A 26,898-nucleotide genomic window follows, 5' to 3' on the forward strand; every position below is an offset into this window, starting at 1 on the left:
TTATACAGGGGCAAGAATGCAACTGTCCGCAGAGAAAGTCAGGGAGACTTGATGTGTCTAAACCTGATCACAGTAAGATCTCCTCATACCCTTAGGCCTCCTTCACATGTCTGTATAAAGCACGTATGTGAAAAACCGGTACCAATGTTATCAGTGTTTTCCATCAGTGTATTATCAGTGTTTTTCAGGTATGGATAAATACAGAAAGAAATTACAAAGTTTCTCCTATACTTTCAATATTAAACACGGACAGTACACGGATGCCATCTGTATGCTGCACGTTTTTCACAGACCCATAGACTTGTATGGGCCCTTTTCATCCATACTGACAGAAAAAAATAGACTTGTATCCGTGTGTTCTGTATGGACGCACTGTCCATGTAAAAGCACAACATGTGCATAGCACCGTTTGTTTTTATGAGTACTTGTGGTATTAGTGAAAAAAATGGATGCTACACGCCCTGGAAACATGGACATGTGAAGGAGGAATTGACTTACTGACATAACAGTGCAGGGAGAGTAGAGCTGCAGAGGGAAGCAGCAATTGAGGGACGATGATTGTGCAAGCAGCAATTATCACATACTGTACCTATCCCAGTTATTAAGGCATTATTTCAAACTACTTGTGATTCATCCAAAGCATTATATGTATTGACATTACAGTGTAGCTCTCTTCCTCTCCTGTCACTGTAATATCAGGAGGCCACGGCAGATAGGAGATGTCTCCATGTTCTGTTTGTTTTATTTTCCTCTGTATACCGTGGCATGTAATACTTTGGACATCCCTGGTCAAAATTACTGTTATTGTGAACAGTTAAGTGAGCTGAAGATGAAATAATCTCTAAAAGGCCAAAAGTTAAACATGACACATTTCCTTTGCATTTTAGGCAAAAAATACTGTCATTTTTTACAGTTTAAAATGTACGAAAAGGAAAATGGGTCAATGCAAAATTTGGGCACCCTTGGACATTTGTGTGCTCAGATAACTTTGACCAAGGTTTCAGACCTTAATTAACCTGTTATGGTTATGACTTGCTTACTTAATTAACCTGTTATGGTTATGACTTGTTTACTATCATCATTAGGAAAGGCCAGGTGATGCAAATTTTGCAGCAGTGTAAAAACCTAGCCTCATCAAAACTTGTGCCAAATAACAACAGCCATCTGCTTGGCACTCTGAAAATGAAGATAGCGGAGGCCTACAAACAGGAGAAGGCTATAAAAAGATAGCAAAGCATTTTCAAGTTGCCCATTCCTGAGTTCAAAATGTAATTAAGAAATGGCAGTTAACAGGAGCAATGGGGGTCAAGATAAGGTCTGGAAGACAAAGAAAATTTCAGTGAGATCTGCTCATAGAATTGCTAGAGAGGCAAATCATAACCCCCGCTGGAACACAAAAGAACTTTGGAAAGATTTAGTAGACCCTGGATTTGTGGTACATTGTTCTACTGTTCAGAGACAACTGCACTAATATGGTCTTCATGGAAGAGTCATCAGAAGAAAACCTCTCCTGCATCCTCACCATAAAATTTAGAATTAGAAGCATGCAAAAGAACATCTAAACAAACCTGATGCATTTTGGAAACAAGTTCTGTGGACATATGCGATTAAAATAGAACTCTTTAGCCACAATGATCAAAGATAAGTGTGGAGAAAAAAGGGCACAGAATTTCAGGAAAATGCAACTATTAAGCATGGGGGTGGATCAATCATATTTTGGGGTTGTGTTGCAGCCAATGGCACGGGGAACATTTCATCGGTAGATGGAAGAATGGATTCAATGAAATTTCATCAAATTCTTGATGCAAACATATCACCATCTGTAAAAAAGCTGAAGTTGAAAAGAGGATGGCTTGTACAAATGGATAATGATCCTAAACACATTTCAAAATCTAGAATAGACTACCTCAAATGGTGCGAGCAAAAGGTTTTACACTGGCCCTCACAGTCCCCTGATCTGAACATCATTGAAAATCTGTGGCTAGACATCAAAATAGCAGTGCATGCAAGACGACCCACGAATCTCACAGAACTGGAAGAATTTACCAAGGGAGAATGGATGATAATCCCTCAAACAAGATTTGAAAGACTCTTGACTACAAAAAACGTTTACAACCTGTGATACTTTCAAAACGGGGTGATACTAGGTACTAACCATGCATCGTTCCCAATCTTTTACATAGCCCCATTTTCCTTTATTCAAAATGTAAAAAAAAATCTTTTTTTTGCCTAAAATACAAAGGAAATGTGTCATCTTTTACTTCAGGTCGTTTAGAGATAATTTAATCTTCAACTTGCTTAACTGTTCTCAATAACAGTAATTTTGACCAGGGGTGCCCAAACTTTTACATGCCACTGTTACACTGCTTTTTTATGATTGGACAATGTCATATGGGAAAAAAGTCAATGCCCCAGACAAGAATCTATAATAACGCCCCTTGGTGGAAGTGGAAATTTGCTTATAAACTATTGAAGCCCAAATCTCTGCAATGCTGAGGAGAAAAAAAATGTTTATACTGATATATACAGTTTAAAATAAAAAAAATCATTATTTAAAGAATTTAACAAAAAAGTTGAACATTGTCATATCATCATAAATAACAATGCAATATAAAACTTATCATCAACTTACGGATTACAGAGCCGTTTTTGACACTTGGACATTCATACCACGGTAGAGGATTCTGGAAAGACTTGAAGAAGTAGAATATGCTCCATCCAATGATCACATTGTAATAAAGCCCGACAAAGAAGCAGACCTAAGGAACAAGTGAAAAATACCCTTATTAAATGCAGATTAGTGGAATCTCTCTCTGCCGTGGTAAATGTAATTACATGTTCTGCCAACTCACATCGTGTAATTACTCTAATGAATTCATGGAATTGTACATCACTTGTTCTTCTTCATCTTTTAAAATGACCATGAGTATTGGGAAGATGTGAGGCTCTGAGAACAGTTTGGGTGGTGCGGTGTATTTTTTTGTATATATTTCATTCACATATCCTCAATAAGCGATTGTAAGAGAACCCCGGCGGACATTCATAATCAATTTTTTCATTATGTAGTTTTCCACTGTACCCAGTTATAGGGGAAATCAACCCCTTTAGGCTACATTTTGCACTGGCAGAGCCGATTTACATCTATCAGTGAGTACCTGGCATGATCATCATGGAACCGAAATGAAAATCAGCGACTGAAAAGCCTTTGTCGTTGTCTCATACTTACCTGAAAGAACCAGACCTTTTTTAAATCTATTCACTAAGTCACAAAATTTCTATATTTTTGATAAGTCCCTAAACCATTAGGCATCTAAGTTATTAGAAATGACAATAATAATGAATTACAAAACTGATTGACATGCTCAAATCAATGGAATGAAAAGATATAGTCGCATTGCCGTGAATTTATGGTAGATGGAGGTCCTCACGTTTATCTCAAGAACTGGTCCCCTGTGCGCAGTGGTCATTGATGGAGTGTTGGTGGCATCTCCCATTCAAGTGACTGGATTAGTAGTGTATGTGAAATGCAACCACCTTTCCACGGAGAGCGTCATTCTCAGATGCAGATCCCATTGGTGGGACTCGTATATGCTATAGATGTACACAATGGGAACAGCCCTTTAATGGAAAGTCCAATATATACAATATATGTAGCCACCTCACCATTTCTTCTCCACCCATCAGGCCGCAACTATGGGCTAATTCACAAGGAGAACAGAGGGTCAGGGGACCAGAGGTGGTGCCCCCAAATATCAGTTACTATAGCTATGTACATGCCATAAATGTCATATATTATACTATATATTATCTTGTAAAGATCCCTTAAATCCAGATATTTATATAGACTGAAATATAAGTACGGTAATGATAATAAAATATATAATGAAAGCAGTAAACGAGAAGAAATGTAGGCAACTATCAGAACTAGAAAAGAACATCTCTGTAAAAGTGTATGTGAGCTCCTAACAGTTAAATACTTAAGAATGAGGTGATCATCAAGCTAATTCATGACTCTCTAACAAATCCTTCACCGATGTCCCCTTCTGTGATATATCCTAATCCACCCGTATTAGTGAGCTAAGGGAATAATTAACTCAGACCCTTAAAGCTAGTCATTAGATGATGGGAAAAAAGTACGTTTTATAATCCGAAAAATATAGTAAGTTATATATTGCTGGAATCAGGGTCTCTATCCCTACATCATACTGCTTTCAGATGAGAGAGCAAAAACCTGCTGACCGGTTTCCTTTAAAATAATTACATATGCCCGAAAATATTATTAATGAACACCTCAACTCATCCCACATAAGGAGTTATACAATTTTGTTGAGAAAAAGATCTAGAAAAAAAACATGCCCCTCAAAATAAGGCTATACAAATGATATTTTAGGGCATTTTCTAATGCTAAAGAAGTAAAATCTTAAAAAAAGAGTGAAGATAACAAGTAAATGGTAAATGATAACATAACTTTTTTTGGAGGAGTGATAGATAAGAAATAAACTTTTTTTCAAATGCTTTTAAAGCACAAAAGTAGCAAAACATAAAAATAAACATAACTAGTTGAATATGGCACATGGAGAATCCACATCGTCATAAAGAAAAAAAATAGCAGTATTTGTTAGTAAAGAAAAAAAAATACTAAAGGTTTTGGACCCGTCTTATGTACATCAATATGGTACCATTAAAAATACAAAAAAAAGCCCTCGTACGGCAACGTTGGTGGATGAATTACACAGCTATAGGTTTTGGAATACAGTAATAAAAATGCAACAAATACTTTGTCTAGGATAGATGCGTACTGAAACGGTTAAAACAACATTATTGTTTCCTTTCTTGGAGAAAACTGTTCTGACGGATGGGACAACTAAAAAAATGGAGCACTGCGTTGGCAATTAATATTGAAGTGCAGGTGCACATGCTCACCATGGCTCCTTCATTCTCTATGGCAGGGTGTGCGTTTGTTATATTTCCTTTGGATAGGAGGTCGTTATAAATGTGGGAATAACCCTTTAACACCATGTCATTTCAGATCACAATTTTCTATTGATTAATAATTTCATAATGTATCTTACAATATTAGTGATAGTGGTCGATGCTTTGCTTTGCAGACCCAGAAATTCCATTCTCCTGCATAGATAGAGCAGGCATCTCTAGTTCACTGCATCCATTACTAGTGTTCAGTTGCAGAGAAACAAATATGCTATTCACTCCTTAGCCCCCCCTATTGGCAGCTGCAAGTACTTTTATTTTAAGTATATGTGTACACAAGAGACTTAGAACTCTGTATTGGAAAAAAGGATCTGCCAGAAAAATCTGACAGCATGATGTTACCCCTAAAACTATATGCGCATGTAGCTCTTTCAAAGGCACATCCAACAATATTTTTACATGGTTAGTCCATTCCTCCATTACTGAGAAATAAGTGTTTGAATTAATATGCAAATGAGGCTGAAAATCTGAAGCCTCCGTCACGCCAGCTCAGTGTTGCCTCTTCCTGTTTGACTGACAGCCTTTGTGCTGTGTAACTTCAGGCAAAGGAGTCGACAGTCAAGCAGAAATAGGTGGGAAATATAGTTGGAGTGACAGAGGCTTCAGATCTACCATAGTTCTTCATCCTCATTTGCATATTACTTCAAAGGCTGATTTCTCAGTAATGCAGGAATGGACTGGCCATTTAAATATTACTGGACTTGTCCTTTAAAGATCTACATGCACATATGAATAGTTTGGGATGTGAAATCCTGCTGACAGATTCCATTTAAAGATATGTTAACCCTTTCACGACATGCACTGTACTATTACTGCGCACGTCGTGTCTCCCCCTTTGATGTGGGCTCCGGCGGTGAGCCCACATCAAAGTCGCGACATGTCAGCTGTTTTGTACAGCTGACATGTGCGCGCAATAGCGGCGGGTGAAATCGCTATTCACCCGCCGCTATTAACCTGTTAAATGCCGCTGTCAAACGCTGATAGCGGCATTTAACTACCGCTTCCGGCCGCGCGGCCGGAAATGAGCGCATCGCCGACCCCTGTCACATGATTGGGGGTCGGCGATGTGTCAGGACAGTAACCATAGAGGTCCTTGAGACCTCTATGGTTACTAATGCAAGCCTGCTGTGAGCGCCCCCCTGTGGTCGGCGCTCATAGCAAGCCTGCATTTTAGCTACATAGCAGCGATCTGATGATCGCTGCTATGTAGCTGAGCCGATCGAGTTGTGCCAGCTTCTAGCCTCCCATGGAGGCTATTGAAGCATGGCACAAGTAAAAAAAAATGTTTTTAAAAATATTTAAAAAATATAAAAAATATAAAAGTTTAAAACACCTGCCTTTCGCCCCATCCTAAATAAAACAATAAAAAAAAATCAAACCTATACTTATTTGGTATCGCCGCATTCAGAATCGCCCGATCTATCAATAGAAAAAAAGCATTAACCTGATCGCTAAACAGCGTAGCGAGAAAAAAATTTGAAACGCCAGAATTTCGTTTTTTTGGTCGCCGCGACATTGCATTAACATGCAATAACGGGCGATCAAAAGAACGTATCTCCACAAAAGTGATATTATTAAAAACGGCAGCTCGGCACGCAAAAAATAAGCCCTCACCCGACCCCAGATCACGAAAAATGGAGACGCTTCGGGTATCGGAAAAAGGCACTTTTTATTTATTTTTTTTTTTTAAGTTTTTTATTTTTTTTCACCACTTGGATAAAAAATAACCTAGACATGTTAGGTGTCTATGAATTCATAATGACCTAGAGAATCACAATGGCAGGTTAGTTTTAGCATTTAGTGAACCTAGCAAAAAAGCCAAACAAAAAACAAGTGTAGGATTGCACTTTTTTTGCAATTTCACCGCACTTGGAATTTTTTTCCCATTTTCTAGTAAAAGACATGGTAAAACCAATGGTGTTGTTCAAAAGTACAACTCGTCCCGCAAAAAATAAGCCCTCACATGGCCATATTGACGGAAAAATAAAAAAGTTATGGCTCTGGGAAGGAGGGAAGAGAAAAACGAAAACGCAAAAACAAAAAAGGGCCGCGACTTGAAGGGGTTAAGATATTAATTAGTATACAAAACTCAGCTAATTGAAATGAATAAACAAAATGGTTTTACAGGACAGACATTTACTTTAAATTACCACTCTAGTGTGCTTTTTTCATTTAACTATCCATTAGCGATCCGTAATGAATGATCAGTGTGTGCAATAAAATACTTACCAGTTAATGTTTTGTGTCGATTCCAGCTCCGCTTCTTTCCTGCATCATAAGTGGCTGTGACTAGCCGCCTCACCACAGAGTATTTTGTGTGATTGGAAGTCACTTTTCTCAAGTCGTATAAGATGGACGAGGATCGCAATGCAATGCTCGGACTGGCCGTCGGATACTCCGACCCCAGTGTGACATGCTGTCACGCTCGGGTTGGGAGTGTCGACAGCCAGTCCGAGCATTCTGCTGCAATCCTCATCCATCTTAGGCTGGTTTCACACTTGTGTAGGGCAGAGCTGCGGAGGGCTGTGTAGTTCCTCTGTTAAGCCCCGCCCACTGCCGCACCTCTTCCATTCAGCTCCGCCTACGTCGGCATGCGTCTTGTGTACCTATCTAATCTAACGGATTATGAAATAAAAAATGTAAAAAAAAATCGCTTGAATAAGACTTCATGAAAAATACATGTCAAAATTACATTTTTCCCTATTACAAATAATGGGAGCTGTGTTTTGTGTACTTGTCATAAAAAAATGATAACATCTAAACATACCAATTACTTTTCATCTTTTTTTGGTCATGCCTTTCTTTTGTTTTTCATGTACACTATCTGTGTTTTTTAATGGATAGCACTCAGATGCCAGATAGACCAGATGTCTCAAATTCAGCCAGCTTAATGGGTCGCACATAAGAAAAATATGAAGTTGACAGGCCACATTCCTTGCAGGACAAGGTGACATTTTCAGTGATACCATTTTTTTTCTTTATGACTTTTTGATCACTTTTTATTCCATTTTTTGTGCGTCAGTGTAAAGAAACTGCTACATTTTTCAAGGTTTTTTTATTTTTTTTTAAGATGTTTTTTGCACGTGTTATGGCACAGTTTCTTAGCATGGGTCACTGTAGACTTTGCAATACTTTTTTGTTTTTTTCTCGCATAAAACAGAGTTTTTAGAGGCAAAATACTTTTCTGCTATTTTTTCCATAGGTTATTTTTATTTATTTATTTATTTTAAATTTTTACAATTTCTTTTTCCTTTTATTTATTTTTTTTACTTAGTCTCAATGTGGGTCTTTAACCTTTACTTGCCTGATCGCTGACCTAATATTCTGTGGGATTGTAGATCTGTCAGTTTTACACTGATACAGTGTGCTCTCTGCTGTCCAAAGGATATCCCGGGAGCCCGATGCCCCGCAGGCCGAGTGTGACCCCAGCTCTAGACTCTGGCTCATTTCACATGTTCCCTTTTTTGGCAGTCCATTGGTTCGAAACAAAAAAAATGTAGCAATGTCCCAGTTTGGTCAGATTGACTGACTAATGTCAAGATTATTTTAATAAATGGGTCCATGTGAATAGACAGGACATAGATGCCTTCTATGTTGCATCCATTTGCTGCCCATATTTTTATGGTATTTTTCCATCAAATTGTTTTTATTGAAAATTTTTAAAAGGAAGGGGAATACAATACACATAATACTCACTTAATATTATAAAGATATAACCTAAAAGGAGATTTTATTCTGTTTTTGCCCCAATAGGTGGTCATCTTAATACTAGAAACAAAACCCCCCCAGAGTCGAAAACAATGTTTTTCGACCCTGAGAAGATTACTTAGCAATTAATAGCCTTATTCTTTTTTTCTTTATTACTAACATACTTTTGGTTTGTTTTTGTTTTTTCTTGTACTACAGGGATTTTTATGGTAGTCTTCTTACCTTGCAAATTCATGGGGCAAAAAAGCTGTAAGCCATGATCATGTTTGTAGAAGAATCTCGTTTTAGGTTCTACAACAATTCCTTGGGTACAGCTAGTGGTAGCTAAATTGTATATTTCTAAGGCTTATGGTGGTGTTGTTTTTTCCCACACTATTAACCAGATGTGTGAATCTGACCTAAGGAACATGGTAAAATAGAACTATTGGAAGCCAATGCTTACAACACAGCTAGCATAGCCAATTCCTCCAAGCCGAGGACATATGTAATTCCAGACTCCGATGCTACCTCTGCGGATTCTCTGCCCCACAGCCAGCTCAAGGAAGAAGAGAGGAATGCCAATCAAAATGAGTAGGATCAGGTAGGGGACCATGTATGCTCCTGTGGTAATAAAGAATAAAGCCGTCAGTATGTCATTCAAGGTCAAACAAAGGAACGAAAAGAAAAATATAAATCAACAAAAAGGAAAACAAAAACAAAATTAACATTATAACAGGAAGGTTATTCTAGAAATGCATGTTTGGTCTTACATCGGTTTGGATTGTGTAGGATATAACCATGAGTGATACTAGTAGTGTGACCTTACTGAAACGCATGGTCTACTACACCGCAGCACACATTGTCTGGAGACCCTGTAGTTGTGTTAATAATTGATGTGCTCTTCAATCCAATGTATTGTTCTTTTCAACAGTCTTTGAAGAAAGAGACTGACTGCATTTTTCTTCTTTTAATAAGAATAAGATGGCTGAGGTAGACAAATAGGAAAAGGTTGTTGGAACTGGACCCAAATGTCAGTGACTTTATAGAGTCCATGAAGGCCGATTAGACATGCTGAGCCAAGTAGTTATGTAGGTTATAGAGACAGACATTGGTTTTAGACACGTGGTAGAGCGGAAAGTCCAAAAGCTATGAAAAGGTATAAAGCTTTCAGAAGTATTCGAGATTACCACAAAACAAAACTCATATTTGTAACCCTCTGTAGTCAGATACACTTGTCTTTTGGGCTTTTAGGCACCAAGCCAATGATAACACAGACATGAGAACAGCACTATCACATTAAAGGGAATCTTTCAGCAGGTTTTGGTATGTAATCTGAGAGCACCATAAAGTAAGAGAGGATACACTGATTACAGTGATGTTTCACTTACTGGGCTGTGTTTTGCTGTTTCAATAAAATCAGTGTTTAATCAGCAGGTGATTATCAATACAGGACTAGGTGTCTCGTGCCTCCTAGTCCAACCCCGCTCCCAGCCTTGATTACCAGCTCTCTGTCACTAAGTAATGCATGCAGAAAGCTGTGGTGTGGACAGGGTTACGCACAGATCAACTACTGAGCTCTGTTAGATCCTCAACACAGAAGTCTATGACTCTATATGACTCTATCATAACTGCTGCATCCAGTAAACTAAGTGATACATCGCGGGAATCGCAGTTGCTGTCCCTTACTCATGCTGCTGTCAGATTACCTAGCAAAAACCTGCTGACAGCTTACTTTTAACCCCTTTACGAATTAGGACGTATAGGTAGCTGTGGGTAGACAGCTGACTCTCCCGACTTCCCCATAGAAAGGAAAGCCCCCTTCGGCCTATAGTTCCTGTGTGTCTATGAGAAGAGAGGCTCCTCTACTTGCTGACGAAAACTGTTGCAGTAGAAATTCAACAGACGGTTCCTTCTTTCCCTCAACATCACTTGTAGAAGAGAATTGGGAGGCTTCCATAAGCATTAAAGGGACATGAATAATAGGGGGAGTAAAAGAAAACACTTAATCACTTGTGATTCTCAGTATGAAAATGAACAATTTATTAAAAAAGTACTCCCATCAAAATTTTTATGCTCCTAATATATTGCAGTAATGTAACGACTGCGATCTCAGTGGTCGCCACTGCGACTGGGCACAGCGGGTCAGGGGCCTGCCGACGCCAGCATAAACTTCAACTGGATGTGCATGCTTGGACGCACATTCAGCTGAAGTGTATTGCCCCATGCAGACTTATCGGTCTGTGCACCGCAATGCACGCTGCCGGCCAAGCAGAGGCCAGCAGCTGATGTCGGCGTGCATGTGACCGCGGACGCATGGCAGTGACGTCATGCGCTCCTATCGCTCGTTGAAGTCAGCTGCTGGCTTACAAGAGGATGGCCATACTACTACATGGATAACTGTGGAGGTGCATTATATGTTATACTATTGACTATGGCATATGGATTATATTTCATGTGTGACTATGGGATGTGCATTATACTTTTATGTATGATTATGGGATGTGCACTATACTTTATGGGTGACTATGGGATGTGCATTATACCTTATGGGTGACTATGGGATGTGCATTGTACTTTATTGGTGACTATTGGCTGTGCATTAAACTTTATGGGTGACTATGGGCTGTAAATTATACTTTATGGGTAACTATGGGCTGTAAATTATACTTTATGGGTAACTATGGGCTGTAAATTATACTTTCTGGGTAACTATGGGCTGTACATTATACTTTCTGGGTAACTACATGGGCTGTACATTATACTTTATTGGTGGCTATGAAGGTACATTATAATTTATGGATGACTGTGCTGTGCATTATACTTTATTGGATGATTATGGGCTGTGCAGTATATATCAAGCTGTGCAGTACAAATTCCCATATATACCAGGATGAGGGACATATATACAACGATGGAGGGTGTGGCGCCCCAGGGTCCTGGTCGTCACAGTAGCATTGCTTCCCTCAAGGGGGAGGTGATGTTACCTTTGGAGGCAAGGAAGGATAACTGTCACTAGGTAAACACAAGCATGCAACATGTTCACACTCCAGGACACCAGGGGGAGCTTTTGATCCTATTTACTAGGTGACTCCCCATATATATATATAGTAGTTTGGAGGGAAAGTTAGTCAGTTAGTGCCAGGAAGCAGACTGGAGCAGTCTGAGGCAGAAGAAGGTGTACGGAGCTGTGTAGCCGCAGTGCTGCAGTTCCTGGGAAGAGATTATATGAAAGCCGAATATATTGCAGTGAGCATGTAGGAGAGAGGAGCACAGGCGAGGAGACCAGTGGGAGACCAGTCACGAGCAGTCTGCCTCCTTCTGAGGCGCAGACACCGGTAGCTGGAACACTGAGGTTGTAAGGGACTCCACGACTTACATCAGAGACCGGCAGGACAGCTGAACTGCAAGTTACCTGTCTGCCCTAATACCCAGGAGGCACGGTGACACCTATAGAGCCTGGGGCATGCTAGAGTCCCTGTAGAAAGGCTCAAGTCACCAGTCATACGGGTTATGTCCTATCCTATATGGGGGACAAAGAGGAAAACTGTGGGGACCTTATGTGAAGCCATAGGCAGTAAGGAACTACAACACCACCGCGCTAGAGGAAGGCTTTAATCTTCACCTGGATAAGGGGACTCCCAACATGCTTCCAAGCCAGCCGGACCCTGCCTGCCCTGTGATCTGGTACCCTGGACTGTGGCTGCCTGAAGTCTTCCGTAAACAAGGTAAAGAGACTGCAAACCTGTGTCCTCGTTCTTTACTGCACCTTCCACCATCTTCCATCTACACACCGGGAGCCCGGGGAATATACTTCACCTGTGGGAAGTTATACCATCTAGCTGCCATAACATCACCCCAAAGGACCCCTTAAAGCAGCGTCGGTCCCCACTGACCGAATACCACAGGTGGCGTCACGAACATAAACTCTATTCACCAAATCACTGTAAAGACTTTTCCCTTCTACATGGGCGCCCAGGGCCACGGACCGGGTCGCCATCGTAACATCCCCCTGTGAACACCGGACCCGGTACCGGGTACCCACGGCCCTGGCGGGCGACTCAAGGGCGTCTTGCACTGGGGTCCACCAGACTCTAGCTATGCCACTGTATATTGCTATCTCTTCATAAGACTAAAAATAATAATTAGCTTTCTTTTTAGCAGCTTTAAATGAACATTAAATGGTCGTCCTTTTTCTATGGTACAGACGACTTTTATCTAATGTGTATGGGGGTCTTAGACTATTTTTCCTAATCCATAAGCCCTTACAGTTAGAAGGATTCAAACAGGAAGTGTCCGATTGTCATTTTGCAAACCCAGATTCATCAGTCACACTGCCAGATGGCATCAAGATTACTCACTTGAAAAAAAAACACATTTCTATTGCACCATTGTACATGGTGATGTGCTATTGCTTCTCAAACTGAAAAGATTTATTAGTAAATAGATGGGCACATTATGGCGTGGGTAAGTAATGCCAAAGTCACATCTTTAAACTCCCGAGACTTCATAGTGAATTTTAGTAACAAGGGTGTTTTCTGGGTATCATGTAATGTTACGCTTCCCTCAGGGCCCCTGGGCATTTAATCCTTTTTTGGTTGATAACACAAAGGACCTAATACTAGTATATATTTAGCTGACTTTGGGAACTTGTTATGGCCCCCCCTCATTTTGATCTTTCTATAACTGTCCTGTTTTGCATGATGGATCATACTAATCAATGCTGTACATGTATTTTTCTGCTGGACTACTCTACAAATGAGCACTCTGGGTAGTAACACCACTAACTTCTTTATCATGTACTGAGGCATTAAGCACTTTACCTCCTATTTTCTCCTTATTATCTTTAACATCTAGTGAGGGACAGCCACCGACGAGTGGGTGCGCCATTCTCGCTGATTTTTAGGGTGCCAAACCCCTCTGTTAGGCAGCTCAAGGCATAGGGGCAATTACCGTATATATATATATATACTAGCTATTGAACCCGTTCTACGCCCGGGTGGCGAGCATTTATATTGGTATATGGCCTCCATCCTGGTATGTGCTGCTCTCATCTTGCTCTCCCATCCTGTCATGTGCTGCTCCATCCTGCGCCCCCATCCTGTCATGTGCTGCTCCATCCTGCATCCCCATCCTATCATGTGCTGCTCCATCCAGAGTCCCCATCCTGTCATGTGCTCCCATCCTGCGCCCCCATCCTGTCATATGCTGCTCCATGCTACACCCCCATCCTGTCCTGTGTGTGCCCCCATTCTGTCATGTGCTGCTCCCATCCTGTGCCCCCATTCTATCATGTGCTGCTCCCATCCTGTGCCCCCATTCCGTCATGTGCTGCTCCCATCCTGTCATGTGCTCCCATCCTGCACCCCATCCTGTCATGTGCTCCCATCCTGCACCCCCATCCTGTCATGTGCTGCTCCCATCGTGCGCAATCATTCTGTCATGTGCTGCTAGCATCCTGCGCCCCCATTCTGTTGTAATGTGCTGCACCCATTCTGCCTGTTCCTGTTTCCATTCTGCCATATGTTGCTCCCATCTTTCTCTCTCCGGCTCTTCTGCCCGAGTGCGGCTGTGCTGAGTGCGGGCGGCTGTGCTGAGTGCGGGCGGCTGTGCTGAGTGCGGGTGGCTGTGCTGAGTGCGGGTGGCTGTGCTGAGTGTGGGCGGCTGTGCTGAGTGCGGGCGGCTGTGCGTGGCGGTGGTGAGTGCGGGCGGCTGTGCGTGGCGGTGATGAGTGCGGGCGGCTGTGCGTGGCGGTGGGGAGTGCGGGCGGCTGTGCGTGGCGGTGGGGAGTGCGGGCGGCTGTGCGTGGCTGTGGGGAGTGCGGGCGGCTGTGCGTGGCGGTGATGAGTGCGGGCGGCTGTGCGTGGCGGTGGGGAGTGCGGGCGGCTGTGCGTGGCGGTGGGGAGTGCGGGCGGCTGTGCGTGGCTGTGGGGAGTGCGGGCGGCTGTGCATGGTGGTGCTGAGAGTGCGGGCGGCTGTGCTGGGCGCCAAGTGCTGGGGGCCTGAGCAGACGGGATATTTACCTGTCCCCCGTTCCACCACTCCGTCTTCCGGGTCCTCTGGCTGTGACTGTTCAGTCAGAGGGCGGCGCGCATTAAGCGCGTCATCGCGCCCTCTGAACTGAACGTCACAGGCGTCCGCGCTTTCCGGCGCCATTTTCTTGAAGACACGCAGTGTGTCTTCAAGAAAATGGCGCCAGAAAGCGCGGACTATGCAGGCACCGATTTTGGGAGCAGGGGGACATTCATGGCCCGGAATTGCATCGATGGAACGGGACAGGTAAGTATTGCATACTCACCCTCCTGGCTCGTCCCTGCTTCTCCGTTGGAGATCGCGGTGTGCGTTCAGTGCTTATGCATACCGCGATCTCCTGGGAGCGTCACTCTGTGGGGTCCAGACTGCGCCGGCGCTTGCGCAGTCTATAAAGGCTTCGGACAGAGTGACGCTCCCAGCGTTATATTATAGATATCATAAGCACCTTACCTCCTATTTTTCTCCTCAGTCTAATGTATGTTTAATACACCAGTGAGGGACAGGAGACATAGCCGCTGTTAAACGGGCGGTGGGGAGTGCGGGCGGCTGTGCGTGGCTGTGGTGAGTGCGGGCGGCTGTGCGTGGTGGTGCTGAGAGTGCGGGCGGCTGTGCTGGGCGCCGAGTGCTGGGGGCCTGAGCAGGCGGGGACACCGGCGCGCTGTGGAGGTCAGGTGCCGGAGTCGCCGCTAGCTCAGGCCCCCGGCACTTGCTATATTTACCTGTCCCCCGTTCCACCACTCCGTCTTCCGGGTCCTCTGGCTGTGACTGTTCAGTCAGAGGGTGGCGCGCATTAAGCGCGTCATCGCGCCCTCTGAACTGAACGTCACAGGTGTCCGCGCTTTCCGGCGCCATTTTCTTGAAGACATGCAGTGTGTCTTCAAGAAAATGGCGCCAGAAAGCGCGGACTACGCAGGCGCCGATTTCGGGAGCAGGGGGACATTCATGGCCTGGAATTGCATCGGTGGAACGGGACAGGTAAGTATTGCATACTCACCCTCCTGGCTCGTCCCTGCTTCTCCGTTGGAGATCGCGGTGTGCGTTCAGTGCTTATGCATACCGCGATCTCCTGGGAGCGTCACTCTGTGGGGTCCAGACTGCGCCGGCGCTTGCGCTTGCACAGTCTATAAAGGCTTCGGACAGAGTGACGCTCCCAGCGTTATATTATAGATATCATAAGCACCTTACCTCCTATTTTTCTCCTCAGTCTAATGTATGTTTAATACACCAGTGAGGGACAGGAGACATAGCCGCTGTTAAACGGGTGTGCCATTTTTACTGCATCTATGGTGCCAACCCCCGCTATTAGGCAGCACTAAATACATAGGGGCAGTATATAAAATATTTCTACGTATATATTCTGTTTGTTATCTCCTTTGAGGATATATACATCAGCCGCATTTTCATCTTAACTATGGTGCCACATACATATCATCATAACATCACACCCAGACATCCCATTTAGGGCCAGCAGGGTGAGTCGTTGTCGAGCAGGGGCGCCATTGTGCAGGTGATAAGGTGCTAACCTCCTCTGTTAGGTAGGGTGGTTCAGCTTTGTAATAGGGATAGGCACCTGCCTATTATACCTTTGCAAGTGTCTTTTTGATACTCTGATGGAGGTTCTGTGTTAACTTTTACACTTTACAAATAAGTATATTCTAATCAAATAATTAAAAGCTACATTTTAACATATTTTTGATAAGTATGGGGCCTTACAGTGAACATTTGCAAATACAATAACACCCGTACACTGCATCTTTTATCAGCTGTGAGAATTAATAAAATTATATCTTTGGATCGCCCACTAGGGCCTTGGGGTACTTGGGCCGGGTCCGGTGGTCATTAACCCCTTTACACCCGAGGGTGGTTTGCACGTTAATGACCGGGCCAATTTTTACATTTCTGACCACTGTCCCTTTATGAGGTAATAACTCGAATGCTTCAACGGATCCTGGTGATTCTGACATTGTTTTCTTGTGACATATTGTACTTCATAAAAGTGGTAACATTTCTTTGATATGACTTGCATTTATTTGTGAAAAAAATGGAAATTTGGAGAAAATTTAGCAATTTTCCAACTTTGAATTTTCATGTCCTTAAATCACACAGATATGTCACACAAAATACATAATAAATAACATTTCCCACATGTCTACTTTACATCAGCACAATTTTGGAACCAAATTATTATAAATTATTATAAGGGTTAACAGTTGACCAGCAATTTCTCATTTTTACAAGACCATTTTTTTTTAGGGACCAAATTACATTTGAAGTCAGTTTGAGGGGTCTATATGATAGAAAATACCCAAAAGTGACACCATTCTAAAAACTGCACCCCTCAAGGTGCTCAAAACCACATTCAAGAAGTTTATTAACCCTTCAGGTGCTTCAAAGGAATTTTTGGAATGTTTTAAAAAAATGAACATTTAACTTTTTTTCACAAAAAATTTACTTCAGATCCAATTATTATTTTTTTTTACCAAGGGTAACAGGAGAAAATGGACCACAAAAGTTGTTGTACAATTTGTCCTGAGTACGCTGATACCCCATATGTGGGGGTAAACCACTGTTTCGACGCATGGCAGAGCTCAGAAGGAAAGGAGCACCGTTTGACTTTTCAGTGCAAAATTGGCTGGAATTGAGATCGGATGCCGTGTCGCGTTTGGAGAGCCCCTGATGTGCCTAAACAGTGTAAACCCCCCACAAGTGACACCATTTTGGAACGTAGACCCCCTAAGGAACTTATCTAGATCTGTGGTGAACTCTTTGAACCCCCAAGTGCTTCACAGAAGTTTATAATGTAGAGCCGTAAAGATAAAAAATCATATTTTTTTCACAGAAATGATCTTTTCGCACCCAAATTTTTATTTTCCCAAGGGTAACAGGAGAAATTGGACCCCAAAAAGTTGTTGTGCAATTTGTGCTAAGTACGCTGATACCCCATATGTGGGAGAAAACTGTAATTTTGGACACGGGACAAGAATAGGTATATGGTATGTGTCGCAGCTGCTAGATGGTGAGACATTTAAAACATTTGAAACACTCAGGAAAGAGTTCCCTTTGGAGCATGCTATGTTCTACCAGTAACTACAGTTGCGACACGCATTCTCTAGACAGTGGAGAAGGTCACCGATAGTAATACAGAGTGACAGTATGTTGAATATACTTGGTCCTCAGAGGGGTACTAGGGGTCTTATATCGCTAATTTACAGGGGATTGGCGGATAAGTTTTTGGAAAGACGCCCATAGATGGCTAGATCCAAATGGACAAGGGATTTGGGAGATATATCGGATGATCAGTGGGAGTCGATTTTACAATATGTCCCTAGAATATCTATAAGTGAATCTGGGAGTGTGTCGCAGTTATTTACTATTCATAGAGTATACAGGACACCTGTTTGGATGAAAAAAGCTGGACTAAGGGCGGACTCTGGATGCCCGAGATGTACGATGGCTGTAGCTGTTATCCTTCATATGCTATGGTCTTGTCCAAGATTACAGGCATTTTGGATTGTGGTCCGAAATTTGGTGGAAAGAGTGACAGAAGCAACTATTACTCGAGATCCATTGACATGTATTTTAGGACATGTAGAGGAGGTGGCGTCGGATGAATGGGGTAGGCTAGCAATAGCCATGTTGCATGGAAGACTATCACATTGCACTGGTTAGATGAAAATCCTCCCACTAGGAAGGAATTTGTAAATAGAGTTAATTTTGTAATCCTTATGGAGCGAAGCGTATACATGAAAAGAGGCAAGATGAACCACTACGAGAATATCTGGGGGGGCTGGTTGGACTTTCTCGGACTGGCTTCCGCAGAACTCGTCAAAAATAGGATATTAGGGTTATAAAAGAGTGTACAACATTGTAATACATGGATAAAGATTGTAGAAGAGTGGCGTGGGGGTGGGAGGTTGGGGATGGTTTTCTTGTTATGGGAGTGGGGAGGGATGTGTTTGGTGTATTTACATTTATTAAAAAATGGGGAAGTATTATCATTTGTACTCTAATGCATGTAATGTTATTCTTTCTGCTTTCTTCAATAAAAAGTATTTGATTTAAAAAAAAGTTTATAACGCAGAGCCGTGAAATTAAAAAATCATTTTTTCCCACAAAAATGATGTTTAGCCCCCAAATTTTTATTTTCCCAAGGGTAACAAGAGAAATTGGACAGCATAAGTTGTCCAATTTGTCCTGAGTACGTTGATACCCCACATGTGGGGGTAAACCACTGTTTGGGCGCACAGCAGAGATCAGAAGGGAAGGAGCACCACTTTACTTTTTCAATGCAGAATTTGCTGGAATTGAGATCAGACACCCTGTTGCGTTTGGAGAGCTCCTGATGTGCCTAAACAGTGGAAACCCCCCAATTCTAACTCCACCCCTAACCCAAACACACCCCTAACACTAATCCCAACCCTAACCACAACCCTAAACCACAACACACCCCTAACTCTAATCCCAATCCTAACCACAACCCTAAACCCAACACATCCCTAACCCTTATCCCAACCATTACCCTATCCACACCCCTAACCCTGACACACCCCTATCCCTAATCCCAACCCTAACCCTAATCCCAGCCATAAACGTAATCCAAATCCTAAGCCCAAATCTAGCCCCAACCCTAACTTTAGCCCCAACCCTAACCCTAACTTTAGCCCCAACCCTAACCCTAACTTTAGCCCTAACTCTAACTTCAGGCCCAACCCTAACACTAATGGGAAAATGGAAATAAATACAATTTTTTATTGCATTATTTTTCCCTAACTAAGGGGGTGATAAAGGGGGGTTTCATTTACTATTTATAGTGGGTTTTTATATCGGGTTTTTGTGTTTGGCAGCTGTCACACGCTAAAAGACGCATTTTTTTGCAAAAAAACCAGTTTTTGAATCACCACATTTTGAGAGCTATAATTTTTCCAGATTTTGACCCACAGAGTCATGTGAGGTCTTGTTTTTTGCAGGACGAGTAGATGTTTTTATTGGTACCATTTTCGGGCACATTACATTTTTTGATCCCTTTTTGTTACGATTTTTGGGAGCCAGAATGAACAAAAACCAGCGATTCATGAATTTTTTTGGTGGGGCGCTTATACCGTTCCGCGTGTGGCAAAATTGATAAGGCAGTTTTATTCTTTGGGTCAGTACTCAGTACGATTACAGCGATACCTCATTTATATCTTTTTTATGCTTTGGCACTTTTATACAATAAAAACTATTTTATATAAAAAATAATTGTTTTTGCATCGCTTTATTCTGAGAGCTATAACTTTTTTATTTTTCGCTGATGGCACTATATGGCGGCTCTTTTTTTGCAGGACAAGATGACGTTTTCAGCGGTACCATGTTTATTTATATCTGTCTTTTTGATCATGTGTTATTCCACTTTTTGTTCGGCAGTATGACGATAAAGCATTGTTTTTTGCTTTATTTTATTTTTTTTTTTACGGTGTTCACACTGAAGGGGTTAACTAGTGAGACAGTTTTATAGGTTGCGTCGTTACGATCACCGGGATACCAAATATGTGTACTTTTATTGTTTTTTTATTTACATAAAGAAATGTATTTATTGGAACAATATTTATTTTATTTTTTTCATTATTCAGGAATTTAAAAAAATATATTTTTACACAATATAATTTTTTTTTTAACTTTTTTACTTTGTCCCAGGGTGGTACATCACTATATAGTGTCAGATCGCTGATCTGACCCTTTGCAGAGCACTGTGTCAGATCAGCGATCTATACAAGTATAGATGGTTAGCACTCGACTGGAGAGGATAAATCAGGTGCTAGTGAAAGGGAACCTTTGGTCCCATAAAACTGACTTGAATATTAATTGTACAATTAAATGCACTACCTCTGTACAGCAAAATGTTGAAAATTGTTTGCACCCTTAAAGGGAATGTTGACTTGTTGCACTTTATTAAAGTGATAATGTTTGATAGTATTAAAGATAGTATTGTACGTGGAAAATACTAGTGAGAGATAGTGACTAAGAATAAAGCTGAAAGTTTGCACTTGTAGGAAAGTGATTGATGGTGTTAGAAGAAGTGAGCTGGTGTCATAAGTGATAGTATTATATACAGATAGTATTGAGATACAGGAAAGGTTTAAAAATTGAAAATAAAACTAAAGTTCAGTTTTGCACTTTGAATAAAGAGAAATCTAGATAGTATACCTGTAGGGGTAGTTGATGTTCCATAGCATAACATAGTAAAAGTTCTATATTTTTGAAGAAAGTATCTATACCATGTAAATATGTTCTTGTAACATTCAAGCATCAACTCCTCTCATAAAGGGAAGTTCCAGTTTACATTAATCAACTTGTTTTACATGTTTACAGCATTTAAAAATTTGTATGTCTTTTTGCTAATTTGTATTGTTGTTCTTCTTTTCCCAGTCCGGGAGTACTTGATTTAACAGGGGGGGAGTGTGATGCCCTAGGGTCCTGATCATCACAGTGGCATTGCTTTCCTCATGGGGAGAGTGATGTCCCACTTGGAAGCAATGAAGGATAACTCTCACCAGGTAACACAGACATGCAACATGATCACACTCCAGGCCACAAGGGGGAGCTTTTGATCCTATTTCTGGAGCAGTCTGAGGCAGGAAGAACGTATGAGAGCCATGCAGTCACGAGAAAGTGGCTGCAGCTCCTGGATAGAGATAATCTTGAAAGCCAAACAGATTGTAGTGAGCGTGTGGGAGAGTGAAGCACAGAAGGAACACCAGTGGAACAGAGCAGTGAATTAGCTACCTCCCTGGCTGGTTAGATTACCGGTAGCCAGAACACCGAAGTTGTGAGGGACTCTAACACTGACAGCAGAAACTGGCAGGACAACTGGATTACACATCACCTGTCTGCCCTAATACCCAGGAGGCACAGTGACACATAGAGCCCGGGTCATGATAGAGATCCTGTAAAAAGGCTCGAGTCACCTGCCATACAGGTTTATGTCCCACCTTTATGGAGGACAGAGAGAACTGTGAGGACCTTATCAGAAGCCATAGGCAATAAGGGACTACAACACCACTGCGCTATGAGAAAGGCTTTTAACTCCACCTGGTAAAGGGGACTCTGAATTTGCTTCCAAACCGGCTGGACCCTGCCTGTCTTGTGATCTGGTGCCCTGGACTGCGGTTGCCTGAAGCTACAGTAAACCAAGCAAAGAGACTGCAAACCTGTGTACTCGTTCTTTACTGCACTATTCACCATCTATACACTGGGAGCCCTGGGGATATACTTCACCTGTGGGAAGTTATACCATCCAGCTGCCATAACATCACCCCAGAGGACCCCTTAAAGCAGTGTCGGTCCTCACTGACCGAATACCACAGGTGGTGTCACTAACATAAACTTTATTCAACTACCCCTTTACATGGGCGCTCAGGGCCACGGACCGGGTCGCCACCGTGACATCTCCCAGTGAATACCGGACCCGGTACTGGGTACCCCACGGCCCTGGTGGGTGTTCCAACTCAACTTTGTCTGACTCCTCCACTCTAGTCAGGAGCTGCAGAACCTCATGTCTGCATGGCTCCAGCTCTCCTCTCGACTCTCTCCCTCTGTCTAACTAACTAACTCATCCTCGAGCCAGAATATATATAGGGAAGCTCCCCTGAAACCGGGTCTAGAGCTCCCCCTTCTGGCCTGGAATTAGAACGTTTCATTTATGTGCTACCTGTTAAAGGGATCCTTGTCGCTTCCAGGCATGGCATCACCCTCCCAGAAAGGAAGGCAACACCACTGTAACATCCGGCTTCCTGGGGTGTTACATTTTCATATCTGCGATCCAATGTCTTATTCCATAAATCCACATTTTTTAAAATATTCAAATGAGCTATTAAAGAGAGGCTGCCCCCCCCCCTGAAATGCAAACTGAACTAATAATTAATGTTATGTAGGGGACTTAACCCCTATAAAAATCATACTAGCCGTATATATTTCACTGTTGGAATTAGTCTGAAAACTCTTTATATTCCATATGCAAATGAAGGGGCATGGCCAAGAGCTTGATGCACCGTTATGCCTTCCTCCATTTGCATTCTGAGCCATTGCCTGACTGTAATTGACAGCGCTCACTTGGCTAGAGCAAGTACTGCCTGAACCCTAAAAGCGGTGCTACGTTGCAACGTTTCAACCACGTTTCATGCTTGAAAAAGACCCTTGTGGTTGAAACGTTGCAATTTGGCAAATAAAGAAATCCTTTTTTTGAACATTTCACCTGGATTGGATGCTGTCCTTCATTGCTTTTTCGGTATGCCAGTTATTACATGTCTTACACTAATAATGCTTCCTTCCATTTAAAATCAGCTCTGGAGGCAGATTCTCAGTGAGATCTAGGTCAGGCCCATAGATCTTCAGAGCTCATTTACATGTAACAAAAACATGGATTTCTCTGAAATATGACATCAAATTGCAGATATCAAGGTATCATTTTATTCAATTTTCTATGACCTACATGTCCATATAGATAGATGGCTTAGGAGGGTTGATCCTACGGACAGATTCCCTTTAATTATTATATTTCAACTTTCTACAAAACCAGTTCCCAACAAAAAAAATTCCAAGTATTCTGAATTTTATTTACATTCTGGGTGAATGATCCTACAGTATCTAGCGCTATGTTTCCTAGTATCACCTTCTGACTAAAGGCTTTGAATAATGTAGAAGAGCTGCTGTTTCCATGGTGTATCAAGCTACAAGCTTATGTGTACTGCAATAATGGAGAATTTCATGGGAGCATTCAGAACACACAACACACAGTTATCCTTCACTTGTCCGTATATGCATCTAATTTGTACTCCTTACAGTATAAAGCTATATATTTGCTCCCTGAAGACCAACTCTGAGCAGGTAAACTGCTGATGATTGATTGTTTTATCAGGTTACTTCATTTATAGTTAGAGTTTGCTTAGAGGGATATTCTCTAATAAAATATAATAAGCTGTAACTGTGCTTTCAAGAGACCTTGGAGCACAATATGTATCTGCCTCTAGCTTCTCCCTCTCCATAGAATTCCAAAAACACCAACTGAAAATCTGTCTTCATTGAAAAAAAGGATTTTAGAGATTATACCCATGAATTGATGGCAAAAGATCAATCTCGGATGTGAACGAAGCAGATTTCTCTGATATTATATATTACAAAGTTACTTATTTTCATGTGTACTTTTGATTTCTGAAATAAAAATTGAAATGATGGTTACTTTTTAAGTGATGATAAGATGCCACCAATTTAGTATCATACCCTCCGCAGCTCACAAAGTCCAGGGCCGGACTGGCCATCGGGCAGTCCAGGGCCGGTGGCAGTAGTGGGCTGCTCGCCAGTGCCAACTCCCCCCCCAGCACCGACTCACCCCCCGCCAGTGCCGCCGCATTCAACTATACCTGCATCTATGACGCCGGTACAGTTGAATGCAATGATGGAGGAGAGAGCGTCTGCTGACGCTCCCTCTCCCATCATTCCCCGCTCTGCCTCTGACATTGCGGGTGCGCGATGATGGGCGGGCAGACTGCAGCTGCTAAGACCGGAGCCGGGAGCAGCGCAGGGCACGAGGAGAGGTGAGGACTCAGAGAGTGGTTTTTTTTTTTTAAATATACCAATGAGTGATAACTGGATTGTGGGGTTATTGGGGGGGCTGTATTACATTCTATGGGGGCTGTGCTGTATTACATTCTATGGGAGAAATTTATTACATTCTATTGGGGCTGGCTGCATTACATTCTATGGGGGTCTGGCTGCATTAAATTCTATGGGGGCTGGCTGCGTTACATTCTATGGGGGCTGGCTGCATTACATTCTATGGGGACTGGCTGCATTACATTCTATGGGGGCTGGCTGCATTACATTCTATGGGGACTGGCTGCATTACATTCTATGGGGGCTGGCTGCATTACATTCTATGGGGGCTGGCTGCATTACATTCTATGGGGACTGGCTGCATTACATTCTATGGGGGCTGGCTGCATTACTTTCTATGGGGGGCTGGCTGCATTACATTCTATGGGGACTGGCTGCATTACATTCTATGGGGGCTGGCTGCATTACATTCTATGGGGGCTGGCTGCATTGCATTCTATGGGAGCTGTGCTGTATTACATTCTATGGAGGCTGGCTGCATTACATTCTATGGGGGCTGGCTGCATTACATTCTATGGGGGCTGGCTGCATTACATTCTATGGGGGGCTGGTTGCATTACATTCTATGGGGGGCTGCATTACATTCTATGGGGGCTGGCTGCATTACATTCTATGGGGGCTGGCTGCATTGCATTCTATGGGAGCTGTGCTGTATTACATTCTATGGAGGCTGGCTGCATTACATTCTATGGGGGCTGGCTGCATTACATTTTATGGGGGCTGGCTGCACAACATTCTATGGGGGCTGGTTGCATTACATTCTATGGGGGGCTGCATTACATTCTATGAGGGCTGTGCTGTATTACATTCTATGGGGGGGCTGTATTACATTCTATGGGGGGCTGTATTACATTCTATTGGGGCTGTGCTGTATTACATTCTATGGGGGGCAGTATTACATTCTATGGGGGAGGGCTGTATTACATTCTATGGGGGAGGACTGTATTACATTCTATGGGAGGCTGTATTACATTCTATGGGGAGGGCTCTATTACATTCTATGGGGGGCTGTATTACATTCTATGGGGGGCTGTATTACATTCTCTGGGGGCTACATTATATTCTATGGGGGGCTGTATTATATTCTATGAGGGGTGATTGCATCATACTCTATGAGGGGGCTACACTATATTCTATGGGGAGCTGCATTATACTATATGAGGGCTGTATTGTATTTTATGGAGGGGCTACATTATATTCTATGGGGGGCTGCATTATGCTCTATGAGGGGGCTACCATATATTATATATGCAGGGGCTGCATTATACTATATGAGGGGGCTGCATTATATTCTTTGGGGGGGTTACATTACATTATACTCGGGGCTACAATATATTCTGTGGGGTGGCTGCATTATACTCTGGGGTGGCATCATTATACTATATGTGGGCAGCATTATACTGTATCACGGACTATGGGGAATACATTATACTATATGAAGAACTATGGGGTGCATTATACTATGTGAAGTGAATTGTACTACATGGATGACAATGGCGGGGCATTATACTATATGGAGAACTATGAGGAATGTATTATACTATTTGGAGGACTGTGGCAGTACATTATACTATATGGAGGACTGAGGAGTGTATTACACTATATGGAGGAATTGCAGTGTATTTTAATATATGGAGGACTATGAGGAGTGTATTATAATATATGGAGGACTGAGGAGTGTATTATACTATATGGAGGACTGAGGAGTGTATTACACGGAGTGTATTATACTACATGAAGGACAATGAGGAGTATATTATACTATACTAATGTATTATAATATATGGAGGACAGAGGCGCACATTATAATATATGGAGGACTATGGCGTGTATTATACTAAACAAGCAAAATGCTGCCTATTCATCGAGTGATTGAATTATTTATGTGGGAACAGAAATCCTTGTTCTCAGCAGCACATCGCTGGTGTAAACTGTAGATGTGCTGCTGATAACATGATGCTGTATGGGGACAGATTGATCTAATTGTGATTGTTCTGTTCCCTTCATTCTTTCTCAGTTGGTGTAAAGAGGCCGGGAAACAAGTGAACGACTTCCCTAATGTCGATCAGACTCATTTAGTGGCCTGAGATCAGCGCATGTAAATACAACAGAAATGCTTCGCAGGGAGACCAGGCAAGGATGATGACAGTTGTAGTTAGCACCTGGTGCCTGGGAATAGCGCTAACTCTACTGCTTTTCCCAGCTGCCAGAGCATTTAATTCTTGTATGTGTAATGATTTTTAGGGTTGATGTCAGCTGTGTAATGTCAGCTGCTATCAATCCCTGGTGTAAGTAATGGAGAGGTGTCTATCAGACAACCCCACTACTAGCCCAGACCTGGCGAGACCCAGCGACTCTGAAGAGCGGTGACAGTAGTAACACTACCACTCTTCACAGTCGCTGAGCTCAGCGCAAGACCTGGAATATCTGAAGAGCGGTGACGTTACTGATATCACTGCTCTTCAGAGTCACCGGGTCTCGTGCTACGCAGCGGAACCAAAAGTGGCTGTAGGCAAAGTATATGGAGCATCAGAATGAGGTTCC

At 42.4% G+C, this 26,898-nt stretch overlaps 1 protein-coding gene across 2 annotated transcripts in view; it reads right to left on the reverse strand.

Annotated features, from left to right (window-relative positions):
* SLC6A17 (solute carrier family 6 member 17) overlaps nt 1-26,898 on the reverse strand; it is a 102,032-nt gene that overhangs the window by 43,480 nt on the left and 31,654 nt on the right. For both annotated transcript variants that reach the window (XM_077295218.1, XM_077295217.1), the window contains exons 3-4: nt 9,140-9,297; nt 2,633-2,759 (exon numbers count right to left, since the gene is read on the reverse strand). In XM_077295218.1, the coding sequence (XP_077151333.1) occupies nt 2,633-2,759; nt 9,140-9,297 (285 nt within the window). The remainder of the gene's footprint in view (nt 1-2,632; nt 2,760-9,139; nt 9,298-26,898) is intronic.

This window comes from Ranitomeya variabilis, chromosome 3 (assembly GCF_051348905.1).
Source record: "Ranitomeya variabilis isolate aRanVar5 chromosome 3, aRanVar5.hap1, whole genome shotgun sequence".
In the NCBI taxonomy this organism is placed as follows: domain Eukaryota; kingdom Metazoa; phylum Chordata; class Amphibia; order Anura; family Dendrobatidae; genus Ranitomeya; species Ranitomeya variabilis.